We start from the raw sequence: 21,755 nt of genomic DNA on the forward strand, positions 1-21,755 counted from the left end.
GAATGTCTGCTAGGTGGGGAGGAAGGGGCAGGTCTAGGGGACATGGCATCAACAGGAAGGGGGTATAGACCACTTCAAACACTGTCTGGCTACTCTAGCACCTCTCTAACTGCACCACATTATGCTAGGATCTACACCACCAGGTATATGCACCACTGCAGTGTTGGCATCTAAAGTGGCTGCACCTAGTGATAGCAACCTAAATGGCTATCAGGATAAACCGCTTTGCTGAAGCTAACTACAATCAAGAGTATCATTCTGTATGCTTTATATGGGTTTTCTGGCTCTGCCCTTGTGTTCACCAAGGCATTTGTATGCATGTTAATTGCCGCATACAGATTCATACATTCACCATAAATACCAATAAAGTCTCCATCTGATAACCTCTGTTGAACTTGAGCCTGCATGTTTTTAGTGACATGTGGGGGTTTATTTAAGGAAAATGTCAAGGTAGTCCCACATCTCTGAAGTATTCCAGGGCCTTGACAAAAAGGTCACTTCTTATATAGCCAGTGCTGGCAATACTTCTGCTTCTCCATGTTCTCCTAGGGCCAGCTACAGACAAATGTCAGATCCTAATGCCAAACAACTCTGGAACCCAGCCAAATTACGCACAGAAGCTAGAAGTATTTGTAACAATACTAGTTAAGACTATTACATAATATCAGGCAACTTTCTGCTGTTAAAGTGAACTAGGGTTAAGAAATTGGCAACCAGGTTAAAACAAAAATCACCATCCAAAGTAGAGGTTGGGAAAAAAGTGTGAATAGCATAAAGTCTTTATCAAACAGCCAGATGTACTTGTTTAGATCATACTGCAGTAGAACAAACTTTATAGGGGAAAAGAACGGACAGGACAGTATTTTATATTACTGTCCTGATCGTGTTGTCCTTCAGGTATACATATGGATGACCGGCAGACAGGATGATAGCATTTATAATACCAATGGCGGCATTCTGAAGGAGGGAATCCCGACAAGGGTCTAGCAAGTACACTTACCTCCCTCTGCCCATGTAACCCTCCCTCCCTGCATCCGAACCCTCCTGTCTAGTGCCTTACCCTAACCCTGGTACCCCACCACCTAACCTCTCACCCCCCCATAGCCTAACCCTAAGTCCTCTGCTAGTGCCTAAGCCTAACAATGCCCCCACCTGCCCCAGTGCCCCCATCCCTCCACTGGTAAAGTATGAGTCATCAGCATGCAGTTGCACCAGCCCTTCCTTGGTGAATAAGTCACTGTTCTGCCTATGGCAAGCCTATCTCCTACAATACGTGCCCCCCAGCTACCCCATTACCATTTAACATCTTTATAAATGTTGGAAACAAGTCAATAATCAAGCTAGTTGTTAGGTCTTTTCCTTGACTTGGAGTTGTTTTTTGTTCCCCACATACAGCGTGTACCCATATCCTAATACAGTCATCTAGGAAACATGCACATATTTTACTTAAAACTTAAAATTTTGGGGGGGAAGTTCTGCACTTATAGGAGGTAATTCAGTTGCGAGTAATTGATCCCCTGGGACCATCCAGTTAGCCTAGCACCAGCACCTAAAAGGGATATTTTTGACTAAAATGATGCGATTGCTCTGGCCACGCCCCCAAGCGACAGCCCCGTCCCCTGCCTAGAGAGGGGAAGCCAGAAAGTCGGTACGCATGCGTTAACCAACTCGTCATATAGCCAAACTAAAGGTACATACACACTGGGTGTTTTTGTAGAGCAATTATGTGAAAAGTAATAATTATAGTCAGATCACAGGTTAGTTGTATTATTTGCAGTTATTTATAAATTAACCTATTTCTTTAATATAGTAGATGAGAACGTCACAAGTCACCCTACAGTTTTTCACCCTTTGTGAACAAACCTCTCCGCTTTTAATGTCCATTTATATTTCTAGATCTGTATGCAGTGTAATATGCAGTGAGGCAGACTAGATAATTGGCCTTTTCAAACTGTCATCAGACTCACAATATGTGTAGGATTAAAATTAGAAAATAGATTTATTTTTGTTTACTGCATGCGTGTTCTATGCTATCAAACATCCGCTTAGAACATTTCCAGATACACATTGTCTACTGCCTGTGACCTATAAATAGCTCGGATTAATGCCACACGTACACATGGCATACATGTTTATTTTACACTTTTAATCAACCAATAATAACTAGAGAGAGAGCAAACCTACTACTGCGGTGGTCATACTATAAATTCTAAAAACATGTCCCAGCTACTTTTCTGTCCATGATCTCAAACTATCTGTAAGAGATGCCCAAATATGCCAGCTGCTGACAAGGAGAGGTGCCAGCCAACAAGGACAGATTCTGTAGGCAGAGGGTTAGGAAGTCATCCAAATATTGCCCACACTTCTGTACTGTGGATGGGCCTGGATTTCTACAGATGGCTCCCGGGCTCACTTTGTACCTACTGTGTTTTGGTATGTGAATATTACCAGTAGTTAAATTGTAAAGGATTATACCAGAGTTGGGGTATGAAGTGGCACATAAAGGGTGAAATAGTGCAGTAATCTTATAAGTGGGTTGGGTATGTTTTGTCTACGTGTTGGCACTGGTGAAATTTTGACATAATTAGAATATCAACAAAACTATGGGCCTAATTCTAGTTCACTTGCAGAGGACAAAACCATGTGCACTGCAGGGGGGGGGCAGAGAGAGTTAGATTTGGATGTTATTTTGTTTCTGTGCAGAGTAAATACTGGCTGCTTTATTTTCACACTGCAATATATTTATCAGTTTGAAGTACAAATCCCCACCCAAATCTAACTATCTGCACATGTTATGTCTGCCCCACCTGCATTGCAGCATGGTTTTGTACGTTAGAGAGTGCATTTGCTTTTGCAAGTAACCCAAAACCAGGCCCTATGTGTACAGTGGTGCAGCTGCTTCACTTATTAGCTATTATAGTCACTAGATTCTGTATCAGATCCTAACTCTCCCCTAGGCCAGGCCCAGCCAACCTGTTTCTCTCCAGCTGTTGTGAAACTACACATCCCAGTATGCTTTGCCAGTTTTAACATTCTGTAACAGTAAAACTGTAGAAAGGCATGCTGGGACTTGTGGTTTCACAACAGCTGGAGAGCCACAGGTTGCCCAAGCCTACCCTAACCCTCCTGCAGCCTAATCCTAACACTTCCATCTGGCACCCTAACTCTTACCCTCCCTGCAGCCTATTTACCATAAAACACTTCCCCATCAGCCTAACCCTCAGCCCATCACCCTCCTCTGCTGTCACCCACTGCCCATCACCCTTATGCTGCTGTCCCCACTACCTGTCACCCTCACTCTGCTGTCCCCACTGCATCAATTAGCCCACCCCATACCTCCCAACATGACCCTCTCCAGGAGGGACACAATGCTCTGTGTCTGGACTTCCCTAGTAATGTATGATTGCCATCACCTGTGATGAAACTCCTTTCTTAGCAATTTACACTCCTTTCTTAGCAATTTACCTGTTTAAAACAGGTGACGGCAATCATACATTAAGAGTAAAGTTCAGAAACAGAGCATTCTGTCCCTCCTGGAGAGGGTCATGTTGGGAGGTATGCCACCCTGTGATTTCTCTGCAGTGGCGGGCAGAGCGGTTTCCAATGTGGAGGGGGGGGGGCGAGTTGGGTTTAGATGAGCTGTGTATAACGCAGCTGCACCAGTGTATAATGCCCACATGTAAATACCGCTGCACCGGTGTATAATGCCCACATGTAAATACCACTGCACCGGTGTATAATGCCCACATGTAAATACCGCTACACCGGTGTATAATGCCCACATGTAAATACCGCTGCACCGGTGTATAATGCCTACATGTAAATACCGCTGCACCGGTGTATAATGCCCACCGCTGCACCGGTGTATAATGCCCACCGCTGCACCGGTGTATAATGCCCACATGTAAATACCGCTGCACCGGTGTATAATGCCCACATGTAAATACCGCTGCACCGGTGTATAATGCCCACATGTAAATACCGCTGCACCGGTGTATAATGCCCACATGTAAATACCGCTGCACCGGTGTATAATGCCCACATGTAAATACCGCTGCACCTGTGTATTTTGTAAATTGTACCGCTGTACCAGGGTCATTTTTAAGTAGATAATTTTTGTATGGCCCCCGAAGGATTTTATAAATATCCAAATGGTCCTTGGTAGAAAAAAGGTTCCCCACCCCTGCTATAGACTATCAACCTAGACATTGTCTGTCAGCCATCGATGGAGGTAAACCATCTGGTTCTCCCCCCATCGATGGCAAAAGTATTCTACATCGGCCATAAACCATCAATGATTTTGAATCTTTGATAGTCTATACCTACCTGCAGGATGAGAGTAGCGGCTAACACAGCTAGATTTACTAAAGCTGCCTAACGAACACTTTGGAACACAGAAATATGGCGAGGATTCTGGATACTATAGGCCACCTGTCTGATTAAAACAAGAAAATTAAAAGTAAAGTAAACTGATGGCAGACATTGTCTACAGGTAAAAAACGGTATTTATTGAATACAATACATTGCCACTGCCCTTTCTTAAAAATGGTTACAGGTTTTTTTTTTTATCAAATGTGTTACTGCCACACAAGCATTAACATGGATAAAACTCCAAACAACTGCTTTATTCCTGTCCATTCACAGCTAATGTAGCGTCAGTGAAATAAAACAGGGAACATTCCATAGAATCTGTTTAAGCACACATTTGCATTAGAGGATGTCATTTTACAGTATCTATGGCAGATAAGAACCACTTGGCCCATCCGGTCTGCCCCTTTGTTTAGCCTTTACGTCACCTTAATCCTGTTTTATCCTTGGTGCTTTATAAAAAATCCATACGCCTATCCCAAGGAGTTCAGAAGGACTACAGTTAAAATCCCAATGGTCAATATACAGACCACCATTGGCCCATGGTCAAAATACAGACAAGGTCAATATGCCGACATTTAAAATGTCAACAGATCAAAAGGTAGTTTTGATTTTTTACTTTTTTTGGGTGTCTATGTTGACATAGGTTGACATGGACACTGTATAAGTGTACTGCTGTGGGCGAGCAGCGACAGCGAGCAGGACTTCCTGCTCGCTGTCACCACTCACCCTGTCAGTATTCAACACACCCCCCCCCTCATACGCCAATTCCCCCTCGCTCCACTTTTTGAGCGAGGGGGAATTGGCGTATGCGGGTCCAGAAGCAGCTAGACTCGCGGCTAAATACAGTGAGTTCTCTGCATTAGCCGCAGGTCTCGCTGTTTTGGGGAATTCTCGCCGTCCTGTGACAGTGAGGATTTCCCTAGAACGTTGAATAGAGCGAGCGGCCAGCGCGGGGGTGAAACAGCGAGGATCGCAGGTTTTCTGCAACCCTCGCTGTTTAACCCCCTCGCCGGCCGCATTAAATACCTGCCATGGTGTCTCGCTGCGCTTGGCACACTATTATATCCCCCCTCCACGTCCACTGGGATGGTAAAATATGAACAAGTCGGTTTCTAAGGAAAAAATCATGAAAAACTCAAGTAGACCTTTTCACCTGTAAACATTTTAAATGTCGGTATTTTGACCGTGTTGGCATAATGAAGTCGGTATTTTGATCATGTCAGTATTTTGACTGTAGGTAAATTGACTGCTTCCCATCCCAAGCATATTGATATTGCTCTACTGTCTTAGCCTCTACCAAGAGCGAACCTCTGCATTGTAATAATCTGCCTACTGAGTAAGTGACTGCTATGCATCTGTTTTATTCTACCAAAGCTGCACATTAATGGCTTAAGGGTTTTATTCAGTGCTTTTCTTTTGATGAGAACGATCACTTTCCAGTATAATGTCTCCAGCTTCAATTTAAAATCTACAACCCTTATAACTTAATGCCATCACCTTTAGAGAAATAAGATTCCAGCTATAAATAAACAACACGTTCTTCCCCAGCACGTGAAAAACATGTCAGAAAAGTGAAAAGTTCTCCAGCTTCGGCTACACATCAGTGACAGGAAGGTATAGTGTCCATGTTCAGGAATCGGATGTGCATTTTGGTTTCAATATCAATTCCCTCCCACATCTGGAAAAGAAAAATTAATAACTGTGAAGCAAGATATATATTAGCCACATGATACATGCATTCAAACAATCTGGACAAAGGATTTTGTTATATATGATATCATACAGTGAATGTCAGTGTATTAGAAACATAGAATTTGACGGCAGATAAGAACCACTTGGCCCATCTTGTCTGCCCTTTATTTAAACATGTTACCTCAAACCATATTTGATCCTTATTTCTTTGTAAGGATATCAATATGCCTATCCCAAGCATGTTAAAATTGCTCTTCTGTATTTGCCTCTACCACCTCTGATGGGAGGCTATTCCACTTATGTACTTATCTATTGCCCCTCTGCAGGGTTTTTATAGCACTGACAACTATAACAAGAAAGCTGAGGAAGCTTTGTGTGTTCATGCAGTGAAACGCGGTAAGTATAACCTGTTTGGAGACCATTCCCTTCATTTGTAGATAATTTTCTTCATGTATACCAGTGATGGCTAAACTTGACACTCCAGCTGTTATTGAACTACATATCCCAGCATGCCCTGCTACAGTTTTACTATTTTACTATTTGGCCATTGTAAAACTGATGCAGGGCATGCTGGGATGTGTAGTTCAACAACAGCTGAAGTGTCAAGCCATCACTGATGTATACCAACCATGTCTAAATACTTTATGTCTGCTGTTGCTAAAAGGCTGCATAGTGGCGCCTATTTTAGATTAAACACTCTTTCTATGTAGTATTGGACTGTCGTTCAGATGTTAATATTTCTACAATATCTTTTAATGATATCATACACTTTGGAGAAAGGGGGTTTTTGGGAACCGCACAAGGTCCTACTCACCAAGTGTGAATTGGGTCAAAGGAGACCCCTTTCGCCACTCTGGTGGGGTTCGGCCTAAGTTGCCTGTGACCAACTTTCTGTAGACGTAATGTCCCTTCCGGGATAAGGGGTCTTTATGTGTTGCTGGTGCTCCCCTGAGTCTGATATATAAGTACAATTGGAGAGGGGGGAAAGTGGACTCTTTTTGTGGGGCACTCTTAGTTATCTGGTTTGATTTAAAACTTAACTTTTATTTTTTATTTTTAATATAGGGCGGACATACGTTGTCCAACAAATAACATAAGGCAATTACAGACAGACAAATTAATTTTGCAGTGAGCTTTTAAGTTATATGCTGTGCAAATTTTGTTCTATACCAGAACCACAATTATATCTTGGATGTGCCTAGCAAAGCTTGTCGCTGTATTTGCTAGGTATCGTCTGAAGGGTATTTATAATGATTTGTATGGGGAAAATTCCCTGCTTAGACTGGTGTTTGCACACTAGGTGGAAAGGTAGTGTTAAGCTAATGTGTTTATGGATTCAGCAGCCTGTGTCAGTTCTTCAAGGAAAAGAGAGGTTGCTAGACAGTTTATATTCCACTGCTGTCATCCAAGAAACGTCATCATTCTTTCATTCTTACTATTGATCACCTTTCACACACAATTCTAAACACTGTTAGGTTGAAGAGTCCTGATAGTCAGGTGAATGCCTCTCCTTGAGTTGTGCAATTGGAATGCGCCATGTGTTGTAGGTCCTGGTCAGTTGGAGGTGGTCCACTGACCCTGACAGATTGTCGGTCAACAGTGTGACACTGTTGTTAAGATTGCTGACAGGAAAACATAGATTGATTATCAGACACAAGCAAGTTCACAGCTAATCTTAGTTTGCGCACTTGGTGCGGGATTGGCGATATGTCGACACGTTAATGGAATCAGTTATCTGTGACAGGTTTGTCTAGCAAGATTTGCTGACTGATCCCTATGTTACTGTCGACTGTAAATGGTCCACAGACCCCCCCCCCCCCCAAAAAAAAGCTTGCAGCTGTAGTTGCTCTGCAGTCTAACTGGCACTGTCCCGCCGGCAGCTTTACGGCACTTGATGTGAACAAGCCGTAGGAAGGTGAAACGCACGTCATCTCCTGCACTGCGGCGCCGGCGGGACAGTGCCACTTAGACTGCAGAGCAACTACAGCCGCAAGTTAGCCGCACACTCTGGGGACCCTGCTAACGGAAGGAGCAACACCCTATTGGAGCCTGCACAGAGACGGGACTTGGAACCCCCTCACTCTCTCCCTGCACACCGGGCATCCTCCTCCTCCATACAGGTATCCCACAAACTTCCCAAATTGCTGATTTACATAGTCTGCCATGCTCTGTTGTGTAAACAACATGGCAGCATTTATCTAACAGCAAGAGTAGGAACGGGGTTCCCTTTACTTATTCTACCCACATTAAGAACCAGTGCCTGTCCTCTCTCATTACTCAAGTCTGCTGCAGGAGCAAGACTTATTTAAAAGCAGAAAGTGGCATTGTTTCCATGTGGACTACTTTATTTTTCCTGACCTCTTTCACACACTAACACTGCAGATGGGAATCTATACCCTTTTATTTCTGACACTCTCTCATTGGAAATACTGCGTGGTGATTTGCATTGCAATGTCAGCATAAACAACAAAGCAATTTTACCCACAGTTTATCCAACAGTAGAAGTGTAACTACTGTATCTCTCTCTGACCCTATAGCACAGAGAAGGACTCTCTCATCCTGAGTCCAATGCACGTATGCAAGACTCAGTGACAGTAGCAGGTCCAATCTGACTTGTTAGAAGGCCAACTCTGGGAGATTTGAATTTGCTGCACCAATCTCTCTCAAACACAATTCATGGCTATACTAGCTATACAAAAATTGATCTGGAGACGAGTTAAATGTCAAATCTGACCCAACATAAAGCCAACATTGAAAGACCAAATCTGTTGTACTAACTTTTGGGATACTTACCTCTGTGACACAACGCCCGACACGGAACTTAGTGGGTATGCATGCCATTTATTGCACCAATTTATTGTACGGATATATGCAATTCATTGCAACAACTTATTGTATGGACTGTAGGTAACTACATCCCCATTGCTTGAAAACTTGTCTAATACTTGATTGCAACAAATTTACCTTACGGATTGGGGTAAACCTGACTTACATATCATTTGAATCTATGCTTGATACTTGAATCTATGCTTGATACTTGCCGACGGCTTGGCAAAACAATCTAACCCTCTCCCTGATACAGGAACGTGGGAAATGTTGAATTAGCGATATATATTTCAAAGGTTGATTGTGCGCAAAATTTCTGTTCTGAGAAGACGTTTAGGTCATGTTGTGAAACGGAAATCTGAAAACAGTGCGCAAACACCAGCTGGCAATCTATGTGTTTTTCTTTGATGGGGCTTTTATTTTTGGGGGGGGGGGGGGGGGGTCTGTGGACCATTTACAGTCAACAGTACCATAGGGATCAGTCAGCAAATCTTGCTAGACAAACCTGTCACAGATAACTGATTCCATTAACGTGTCGACATAACGCCAATCCCGCACCAAGTGCGCAAACTAAGATTAGCTGTGAACTTGCTTGTGTCTGATAATCAATCTATGTTTTCCTGTCAGCAATCTTAACAACAGTGTCAAACTGTTGACCGACAATCTGTCAGGGTCAGTGGACCACCTCCAACTGACCAGGACCTACAACACATGGTGCATTCCAATTGCACAACTCAAGGAGAGGCATTCACCTGACTATCAGGACTCTTCAACCTAACAGTGTTTAAAATTGTGTGTGAAAGGTGATCAATAGTAAGAATGAAAGAATGATGACGTTTCTTGGATGACTGCAGTGGAATATAAACTGTCTAGCAACCTCTCTTTTCCTTGAAGAACTGACACAGGCTGCTGAATCCATAAACACATTAGCTTAACACTACCTTTCCACCTAGTGTGCAAGCACCTGTCTAAGCAGGGAATTTTCCCCATACAAATCATTATAAATACCCTTCAGACGATACCTAGCAAATACAGCGACAAGCTTTGCTAGGCACATCCAAGATATAATTGTGGTTCTGGTATAGAACAAAATTTGCACAGCATATAACTTAAAAGCTCACTGCAAAATGAATTTGTCTGTCTGTAATTGCCTTATGTTATTTGTTGGACAACGTATGTCCGCCCTATATTAAAAATAAGGAAGGGGTCCCTTTACTTGCTATGGGAGCAAGGGGGGGGGGGGGGTCCCCTGGGGGCGCAAGGTGTGACCTGCTTAACTCAGAAGCAGCTGCAACAAGATCAGGTGTGTCAGACCTGAAAATATACACAGAAAAAGAAAACCAAATTTTGCAGCGCTGTTAAAAATAAAAACCAATAACTAGTTGGATTGACTTCACAATTTTTATAATAAAATATTTTTAAAAAGAATAACACAATTTAATAGGGCATAGGGCCACACATGGAATACATATACTGATAAAAGTGCATGGGTGAAGTAAGCAGAACTCGGATAAACTGAATTACTGTCCGTTCCTATAATGCCTTGGAATTAATGATAGGACCACCTCTGTATTCAGAGTGGGTTATAGTTACCGTCCTCCTTGCTCAATTTGGGGGGAGAATGGATCCTGATGGAATATGAATTTCCCTTAGTACGTCCAAAAGTCCCTTTTTTGAGTAGAGAGTCCTTTAGGTAGGAGTGGGGCTTGCCACTTGATGTTAATGGAGCAGGTAAAAGAGGAATATTTGGTCCTTTCAGGCTGGTTCGGGCAGTTGGAAAAGCAAATGTCCCTTACTCAAATAAGGGACTTTTGGACGTACTAAGGGAAATTCATATTCCATCAGGATCCATTCTCCCCCCAAATTGAGCAAGGAGGACGGTAACCATAACCCACTCTGAATACAGAGGTGGTCCTATCATTAATTCCAAGGCATTATAGGAACGGACAGTAATTCAGTTTATCCGAGTTCTGCTTACTTCACCCATGCACTTTTATCAGTATATGTATTCCATGTGTGGCCCTATGCCCTATTAAATTGTGTTATTCTGTTTAAAAATATTTTATTATAAAAATTGTGAAGTCAATCCAACTAGTTATTGGTTTTTATTTTTAACAGCGCTGCAAAATTTGGTTTTCTTTTTCTGTGCCCCACAAAAAGAGTCCACTTTCCCCCTCTCCAATTGTACTTATATATCGGACTCAGGGGAGCACCACCAACACATAAAGACCCCTTATCCCGGAAGGGACATTACGTCTACGGAAAGTTGGTCACAGGCAACTCAGGCCGAACCCCACCAGAGTGGTGAAAGGGTCTCCTTTGACCCAATTCACACTTGGTGAGTAGGACCTTGTGCGGTTCCCAAAAACCCCCCTTCTCCAAAGTGTATGATATCATTAAAAGATATTGTAGAAATATTAACATCTGAACGACAGTCCAATACTACATAGAAAGAGTGTTTAATCTAAAATAGGCGCCACTATGCAGCCTTTTAGCAACAGCAGACATAAGGTATTTAGACATGGTTGGTATACATCAGTGATGGCTTGACACTTCAGCTGTTGTTGAACTACACATCCCAGCATGCCCTGCATCAGTTTTACAATGGCCAAATAGTAAAATAGTAAAACTGTAGCAGGGCATGCTGGGATATGTAGTTCAATAACAGCTGGAGTGTCAAGTTTAGCCATCACTGGTATACATGAAGAAAATTATCTACAAATGAAGGGAATGGTCTCCAAACAGGTTATACTTACCGCGTTTCGCTGCATGAACACACAAAGCTTCCCCAGCTTTCTTGTTATAGTTGTCAGTGCTATAAAAACCCTGCAAAGGGGCAATAGATAAGTAGATAAGTGGAATAGCCTCCCATCAGAGGTGGTAGAGGCAAATACAGAAGAGCAATTTTAACATGCTTGGGATAGGCATGTCCGCCCTATATTAAAAATAAAAAATAAAAGTTAAGTTTTAAATCAAACCAGATAACTAAGAGTGCCCCACAAAAAGAGTCCACTTCCCCCCCTCTCCAATTGTAATGATATCATACACCCCAGTCTGTCTGCCCCTCCCCTTTAGAATGTAAGCTCTCAGGAGCAGGGCCCTCTTCCCTCATGTGCTTTTTCTCCTCTTATTAAAACACCTTTGATGACACAAAACCCTGTGGTTTTCTGCCACGCTGATACCAATTCCAGTGTCCTCTGCTGATGCAGCTAGGGCTATATACCCTGTACTTCTCCTCTATTGTATTCAAATGCAAGTCCCTGTTTTGCTTATTTGTTTATTTACTCTGTAATGGATATGGGTCACAAGATCGACTCAGTGAAGGTAGACATACATTAGATCGACCACTAAAGTTTGACAGGGCTTAGGTCGACACCTGAAATAGGTTGACACAAGCATTAGGTCGACAATGGGAAGGGCGACAGTCAAAATGACGACATGAGTTCTTCACGGTTTTGTCCCGAATGTCGACATAACCGGGAAGTATTATGTTCTCCCACCATGCCATAGTGTAGGGGCTGGGCAATTGCGGCCCTCCAGATGTTTATGAACTACACATCCCAGGATGCTTTGCATTAGTTTTGCTATGGGGCCATGCTGAAACTGATGCAAGGCATGCTGGGATGTGTAGTTCATCAACATTTGGAGGGCCGCAATTGCCCAGCCCTGCCATAGTGGATGGTAGGGTACGAAATACCACCAGTCGGCACAATTTGGCCCAAAAATCATGTCAAACTTTTGACAGTTCATCCCATTGTTGACCTATTTAAGGTGTCCTAGTGACCATATCCCGTCTGTAATAGGGCGCTGCAGATCCCTTGTGGCGCCATATAAATATAGGTTAATTATAATAAATAAAAATAATGGATGGTGGTTATATTGATATAACAATAGATTACTTTTTTGGGTACTTGTTTCCTACCACGGAGCCCCCAATTTTGATCAAAGTGCATCTTATACAATCGCATCACATGCAATATAGCGGCATGCAATGCGATTTTTAATTGTACAAGCACCATGATGGGTGCTTACAAAGTTAAATGCACCCCCATTGTCAACGCCACCCCGAAGCGTGGCGAGCGCAGCCACACTATCCACGTGGGCGTGGAGTTGATTGTGCGGCGAGCGCATCGAGCCACCGAGCCCAAAGCGTGGCAAGCGGACACGGATTACTTTACATGTATTCCGCGTCTGCTCGCCACGCTTCGGGCTCGTATTTCGCGTCCGCTCGTTGCGCTCACCACACTATCTGTGCATTTAACATTGTAAGCACCCACCAGGGTGCTTGTACAATAAAGATTTGCTGGCATGCAATGCTATGCGATATTTCATTGTACAAGCACTCCTGTTATTTTAAATATCGCATCGCACACCACTAAGTACGGTATGCGATGGGCGCCGTGCTAGGAAACAAGTACCCTTTTTTGTAACAGAAATTCTTCAAGAGACTGTTTATGGACTATATAAAGGCCCATACACACTGGGCGACTTTGAGCTGAAAGACGCTCAAAACAGCCTAGCAATGAGCGGTGAGCGCTGCTGCGCACTCCAGCATCATCGCCGGGAAAGCCGTTCATCTGCTGGTTATACCAGCAGATGAGCAGTGCTGAGGACGGCTTTGCATAGTGCTGCGCTATGCAAAGCCGTCCTCTCCCCTCCATCGGCAACGGGCAGGAGGAAAGCCGCTCAGTGTGTATGCACTGAGCGGCTTGCTCCGCATCAGTTATTGACATCATCGCTGTCCATACACGCTGGGCATAGTCGCCCAGTGTGTATGGACCTTAAAAATGTACTGGAGCAACCATTTGTCCCCAAACGCTGGAAAACAGAGAAAAATTATTGTTTGGATACATTTGATAAATTAAATGGTTTTAAAAAACTTTTCCTGTTAATTTACAACACTCCTCTGATGAATGAAACAATTGTATTTGTGAGATGTGATTAACAGAAAGTCTCTGGGGATTAGGCTGTACAGCACGATATTCTGGCACAAATGTTAATAATAAAATATATATTTTTTGTGTGCCTATAATATACTGTACTTTGTCATGCCTAAAGGCCCCTATACATTAGGCCGACTTGTCCTTAGGACAAGTCGGACCCAATTCTCCTGTGAGCCGCCCGGGAGGCTCACATACAATTTGGCACTTGATGAGCCAAATTTGACATGTGATAAATCGCTTGCGATTTATCACGTCGGGGAGCACGGGGCGGGCGGTGAGGTGCAGGGGGGCGGGCGGTCATCATCATCAGGGTGGAGCAGTGTGACAGGCAGCGGGTCCCTGAGCGCTTGGCTGGCGGCGCCGGCGAGTGCTGACCTGGCCGGGACGGTGTGATGATCACAGTCTCTCATTGAGCAGCGCTGCGGGACGGAACGCGCAGTGGCGGGTATTAGATTTTTTTAAAACCTGTCAAATGACTGCCCGTTCTTTGATTGGCTGAGAGCTCTCAGCCAAGCAGAGAATGGCCAGTCATTTAACAGGTATTTTAAAAATCTAAGCTGCTGAATGAGAGATTGATCATCACACCGCCCCGGCCAGGTCAGCACTCGCCGGCACCGCCAGCCAAGCGCTCAGGGACCCGCTGCCCATCCCACTGCTCCCCCGGTCAGTCTGCATGCATATACCTGTCAGGTGGGCAGGCATATGCATACAGGGAGGTCGGACGTGATCGTACATGCTGACCGTCCGACCTCCCTGATCCGGTCCGATGCGCACGGGACCGCGCATCGGATCGGATCAGATATTACACACATGCGATTTTGGGCTGATTTCACCCGGTTATCGGCCCAAAGTGCCGAAATCGGATGAAATCGTCCCAAAATCGCATAGTGTATGGGGGCCTTAAGATTCATGTACCAAAACGTGAGATTACTCACACAAACGATGAATGTTATGTATTTTACACATGTTTGGAAAACCTATTTTAAACAAAAGCATTAAAAGTTAGAAATTAAATGTATAACTATATTTATTTATTTACAGTCTCTTATATAGCAGATTCTGTTGCGCTTTACAATAGTAGACAGTGATAGAACAAACTGGGAAACAACAGACAGACTTGGAAGTAGGAGAGTCCTGCTGCAAGCCTATAATCTATACCAGCGGTTCTCAAACTGTGGGTCCTGACCCCAAAGTGGGTCCCAACCTTCTCTGCATGGGGTTGCGACTCCATGTTGCGGACCATCAGGCTGATGACTTTTCTAATCTCAGTCAGTGATTCAAAGAGTCTGGAAAAATCTGTTGAATTGTCTTATGTCAGACTCCTCACATCATTTTATGCCTCCACAATGCTGCCATGTATGTGCTGTCTGCTGACTACACATGTGATGTGATGACCTTCTGCAGTCACTTGTTTGGGGTCCTATAATTACTTTTATTGTCTTATGGGGTCCCAGAGCAAATAGTTTGAGGACCCCTGATCTATACAAAAGGAACTCTTTCTTTTGATTGAACCCTCTCGTCAAAAACATCACAATAAAATATTAGAACCCCAGCTCCAGGAGCACCTCCAACATTTAATTTATGTTTATTATTAATATAATTCTGTATTCATGAATACATTGGTTTCATTTATTACAGTGTCATTGTATTAGCTGTGTGGGGATTCCTCCCCTTTCTTTTGTTTGAACTTATTTAACTGTGCTATTAAGCATATTTATTATTTATTTATTACCAATTATTTATTTAGCGTACACATATTCAGCAGCACTTTACAGAGAATATTTGAACAGTCACATCAGTCCCTGCCCCAGTGGAGCTTACAATCTATATTCCCTACCACATGTACACACATTTAGTCTAGGACAGAGGTCCTCAAACTATTTTGCTCTGTGACCCCATCAGACAATAAAATTAATGACAGGACCCCAGCAAGTTACTGCAGAAGGTCATCACATAACATGTGTAGTCAGCAGACAGCACATACATGGCAGCATTGTGGAGGCACAAAATGATGGGAGGAGTCTAAAATAACAGACAATTCAACAGATTTAGCAGACTCCTTGAATCACTGACTGAGATTAGAAAAGTCATCAGCCTGATGGTCAGCAACATGGAGTCGCGACCCCATGATGAGAAGGTGGGGAACCACTCTGGGGTCAGGAACCACAGTTTGAGAACCGCTGGTCTTGGATTAATTTTGTTGGGAGACACTTAACCTGCCAGTATATTTTTGCATTGTGGGAGGAAACCGAAGTACCTGGAGGAAAGCCACATAAGCATGGGGAGAATATACAAATTCCGCACAGATAGAACTATGGTGGGAATTTAACCCATGAACTCATTGCTGTAAGGCAGTAATGATAACCATTGCACCATCCATACTGTCATATGTTAGTACTAATCGTTTATTTTATAACGATCTGCATGTTATTATTTTTTTTTTATTATTACATACTGTATATATTGCTGCTCACTTTCAATTTTTGTAGAATTATTTTTTTTTCTAATGATTTATTTCTAAGTTAAAAACAGTATGCCCAGCACACACAGGGAAGGAACCACAATAACCAGTTATGCTTGACACATTTTGCATATGTATTAACCTCCTATAAGAAACTGTAAATAAAATAACTCCTACATTAAGCCATAAATGTCATGCAGAATATAAATGATCCTGTTTCCCCAGCTGCAGCTCCTGTAATATACTGGTAGGTTAATTGGTTTCTAAACAAACTGACCCATCTGTGTTTGATCCACAGGGGGCTGGCAGCCATTCTCTAACCCTCTGTGTAATGGCTCTTATTCTGGTTAACTCGCAAAGGCAAATTCCTTCTCAAATGGACAAAACCATGTGCACTGCAGGAGGGGGAGCAGATGTAACGTGCAGAGAGATTTAGATTTGGGTGTTATTTTTCTGTGCAGGGTAAATACTGGCTGCTTTATTTTTACACTGCAATGTAGATCTCACTTTGAGGTAAAACCCCACCCAAAAAGGTTAGTGACCCTCGGGTCACTCCGTAGCGCTAGTCGTGCTAGATCTTAATTCTCAAGTGATTAATTAATTATTCCACATTCAGTATATACCAACAAAGGTTCACAAAGGATCAATTCGCCACTTCATATAGTATCCACTTTGACTGTGCAGGATTTTTGCTGCTTCTTATTTAGGGGTGCTGGTCCCTTTAAGAAGTACAAATGGAGGATAAGTGTCAGAGACCAAAGGTGTCTGGCACTTTAAGAAGCACAATCCTGCTCAGTAATTTGAATGTCCTTGCAAGTTTAGTACAAAGTATAAATAATTTTATTTAAAATAACACATTAAATGGAAGCAACTTCCATACAATAATAATTAATCAATAATTGTGCACAATATAACATACAGATAGGACAAACAACATATAACATATAATAAAAGCTGGAATTAGCTGGGATTGCCGTTTGTTTCAGTCAATCAATTAGTGCATATAGAGGCTTTTAGATAGATTCTATTGGAGGCAGTAAGTGATTTCTCATAGTTACCAGTCCTGCAAACACTTGAATTCCTTGATGGTTGCGCTTTTTAGTGGTGGGATAACTAAGACTGAGGACGCCGCAGATACACTGGTTTTGTAAATTTGAGAGGGAATTTGCCTTTGCAAGTGAACCAGAATAAGGGCCAATATGTTTTCACTATATAATGCTGTTAATAATCACAGCCCAAATATTTATTAAAAGGTATACTTTTATTTATATGTTGCATACCATAAGATATGCCATCAGGAATGCGAGGGGTGGGGGACATTTTTCAACTAAACGTCTGTTTTGGGCAAACTAAGTTTATTGGATCATTATTACAATCCTGCTTAATGGCTTACAATAACTATTAAAACAATCATTAAAATTGGGTTTATTTAATTTTGTATAATTTTCCTGTGTGGAATACTTTATTTATAAAATAAAATGTGAAGCAAATTTAAAACAAAAATGCCAGAAAGGCAAAATATCATATCCACTCTTACTAGCTGCTTGCCATCATTACCCACCCTCCCATAGAATTCATATATAGGTTTATATTTTATGGCGTGTTCCAGTGGTCGAAGTGGACCAGTATACAGCGGTATATCATACCGGCAATGACCCTGGAAGTGTGATTTTAATTTAATAAAAAAGTTTGCAGCAGGAGGCAGTCCGCTGCACTTACAGGACACTGCTACATGAACTCCTCTGGGAGGCTGGAGCCCACGTGGGGTGCCGGGTGCCTGAATGGGAAGAGCCCGGGTCTCAATTCCTGCCGCCACCAGGAGCCCACATGGGGTGTGCTGGCACTTCTCACTGCCGTTTTCCCGAAAGTACTCCTCACCCTGCGTCCCCGCAGTCCCTGTGTCCCCCCGGTCCCTTTCCCTGCAGTCCTTTGCATAAGGTGAATTATGGCTCATTCTGTTTAAGGGGTTGCATAATGTATATAAGAGGTATATTGCGTGGCACACTACACTCAAGGACACGCCCCCTTTTAAGTGACCACACCTCCATTTTCGGGGTGTTCTATGTATAATATGTATGCTTCATGATTGTGTATCAATTAAAGTCTAGTTATATGATATTGACCAATGACATACAGCATCGGAAACCCCCTATGGGTGGATTGTGACATTAAAGAAACCAAGATAGGAGGACCATTGCTGTGTTAAGAGTTCCCGTGTGCCTATTATGGTTGATGCTGAATGGCCATCTGTATGTGGTGGAGGAGTATGACTGCATAAAGAAACCTTATATGTGCTTATGCTGCCATTTGTTACTGTGAGTTCTGGTGCGTTGTGGTTTTTACAATCAAATCTTTTTGTTTTGTATTTTGCCTATCGGAGCTGTGAGAAATTGATTAAGAACATAGAGATGATTAAAAGTAATAAAAACAATGCATCTGTGGACTAAGTATACACAAAATGTTGATCTGATCGAAGATATGAAGTGTTTTTACTGTACTTGTGTAATTCCTATTGTACAAGGCGTTAACTTTGTTTGGGAGCTGCATGTTTTAGCTGCCTAGCCCTTAATACATATACCCACCCACACTCCTCCTGAATGGGTATCAGTAGTAACAATAGATACCGCCGATATCGCCAAAAAACTGATAAAGTTCCTTTCTTATTTACAGACAAGTTCATTAAACCATTTTACCTTTGTACAGCAAAGTCTTCATTTATTCTTTTCTTCCACTACTCCGGTCCCCACCCATACCTGAAATGTCAGGCACGGTGTTCTCACTGAACTACAAATGTATTGCAGACTACCTTTAACTCTACAACAAAGTGCTTTCACAAATACACCCACAAAACTCCCTTTTTATGGCCCTAAATGCCGGCTTCCTGTCAGTCAGACCCCCCCCCCCCCCCCCGCGCAAAGTGCGGCTTCGCCCGAACAGCTGCGAATGGATGTTTTGCATAAACATCCATTTGCATGGCTCGGGTAACCGCCCACATCTTTCGATGGTCACCGACCATCGAATGATGTTTAGCGTGCACGCATATATAAGTGACTTTTTAGTTACTTACATCTGCGTGCACGCTGGCGTGGATACGGCCGGGCAGCTGACATCCGGTGATGTCAGCTACCCGCCCCTCACACCCGCGTCACTGCCTCATTACCATGAGAACGCCCAGCGTTGTCATGGGAACGCCCATGGAACGCTGGGCGTTCCTATATGGTAATGGGGCAGCCCGGCGCCCCCCGCCCATCTCACGCCGCCATGGGTGCGTGCACCCGGCGAACCGAAAGGTCGCCATGGGTGCACGCACCATACGCCTGCACATGCGCAGATACCCGCCTGCGCAGACGCGCAACATCGGTACTGCGTGCAAATGCACGCAGTACCGATGTGATCTGAATAAGTCCCCAAGACTCTGAAAAAGCTAATGCTTGGTTAGAACTCAATTAATTTTCACATTTATATGAGTCAATATTGTTTTTCCCAGACTCAATTACATATTTTTATCTCTGGGGCAAACAGATGTTATTTGGTATTTTGTAATAGATATCTTATTTTTTTGATTTGAGTTATGGGAGAAGTGGCATAAACCAAATAGCACTAGATGTTTTATGGTAACGGTAATAATACTATACATGTATGTAGCTCTGTATGTTCCATGGTAAAATGTTTACAATGGAATTAAACATAATAATGGAAATGCAATAATTTTTTACTAATATACTGTAAGTATTAGTATATTCTATATTTATCTTTTTCATGTCATTTACATTGCTTTAATAGTGATCGGCTTCTACTGAACTTTTTTTTTTTTTGCCATTCTAAGGGGGCAATTCAATCCCTGCCACTATTTCCGCCAGGGGAAATAGTGGCGGGCGCCTATTCAATGCTTTCGTTCTCAACAGCATTGAAGAGGCAGCTCGTCAGAACGGACCCAACTTTAAAAGCAGTCAGGCCCGTTTTGACGAAAACGTCCATGGATTGTCGCAGTTATGGATGGATCTCAACAATCCACAGTCGTTTTCTAATCCCACCTGCCTAAAAACTGGCAAGCGGACTGAAAAATGACCAGAGTCCCGACTGTTGGAATGTACGGACAGTCAGGATTGAGTACCCCCCTAAAACCAGTGCAAGCGAGTTGGCTACAATCCCATACAAAGAAGTTATATGATGCGGTTATATTAACCCGCTACTACTATCTTCATGGCCACGCCAGGATCTTGCGATCACTTGCTGCCATAGCAATCACTGATGTATGCTCGGAAGCACTGTAATACAAGAACTCAATCTTTACAAACAGATTTCCAATATCCTGGCAGATACTTCTTATAATTTAATTCAAATGAGAAGAAGCTTAAAATAGTGACAACATGACAACTACCAGCTTTTGAAGAATTAACTGTATAATGCAGTAGTGACCAGGCAATAAAACATTAAAGCAAAATACAGTACAAACACTATGGGCGGGGGGGTCTCTGTCACCTCCTGGGCGCCTCCTTCTCCCCTCACGCCGAGGATAGCTAAGCAGGCTGTCCCCGGCGCCTCCTCCTCCCCCCTGGAGCCGGAAGGACGTCCGGCTGCTTTATTAGGGGGAGGAAGGGTTTACCTTCGGGGATGCAAGGTAAGCCAGAGGGATGGGGGTTGGTGGAGGTGGCGGGTTGGCGTCGAGCGGCAATAGAAGCTCATAGGCTTCTATAGGGTATCACCACCCAAAGGTGGTGATACCCTGTCCTGTGGTAACGTGGCGGCGGGGTTTTAGTACATATAAAAATGTGATAAAACGGGGGTTTTACCGCATTTTTGGCTTAGTACATCCCGCCCTATGTAACTAATTCAATCTGACATATATTGAGTTTGTATTGTGCAATCACAGGGTCACTTAGCAAAAATGTCCCTACGTATAGAAGTCGCAGAGTAGCTGCAGTCTGACTGACAGGAAGCCGGCATTTAGCACCATAAAAAGGGAGTTTTGTGGGTGTGTTTGTGAAAGCACTGGTGTACCATAGCCTATTTTGGGTGGGTCTCTTATGGTTGCAATGACCACTTCCAGCCTGGTTGTTGAGAATTTTAGTGGAAACCCAAGAGCCTGATTCTGAGCTAGTTGCAGTTTTTCAAGATTTCACAAAACTGCATCTGGCAGCGCTAAACAAGGAAAGGGGGGACAGCAGCGCACACAATCATTTCAATTAAGATAAAAAAGGGATAAATAGATTGGATGATCTTTTACACAAAATGAAACATGATACATTTTGTGTAAAAGATCATCCAATCTATGTATCAATTTTTTATCCTAATTGAAATGATTGTGTGCGCTGCTGTCCCCCCTTTTCTTGTTTATTGTTTACTTATGGGGTAACTACCCCGCTTCCAATCAGCTGCAGGAGACTCCACTCATAGTAAGCGCTCCCAGTTCTGCCCCTCCTTAGGGTCAGTCCTATTAATTCTCCCTTTTATCTGGCAGC

General features: G+C 43.1%; 1 protein-coding gene across 1 annotated transcript in view; it reads right to left on the bottom strand.

The window, feature by feature from the left end:
- Positions 1-5,111: 5,111 nt before the first annotated feature.
- Positions 5,112-21,755, bottom strand: part of TESC (tescalcin) — a 94,765-nt gene continuing 78,121 nt past the window's right edge. Inside the window, exon 8 of the mRNA XM_083151454.1 lies at positions 5,112-6,049. Coding sequence (XP_083007580.1) covers positions 5,972-6,049 — 78 coding nt within the window. The 3' untranslated portion in view covers positions 5,112-5,971. The remainder of the gene's footprint in view (positions 6,050-21,755) is intronic.

The sequence above is a fragment of the Crinia signifera genome, chromosome 1, assembly GCF_055691185.1.
Source record: "Crinia signifera chromosome 1, ASM5569118v1, whole genome shotgun sequence".
In the NCBI taxonomy this organism is placed as follows: domain Eukaryota; kingdom Metazoa; phylum Chordata; class Amphibia; order Anura; family Myobatrachidae; genus Crinia; species Crinia signifera.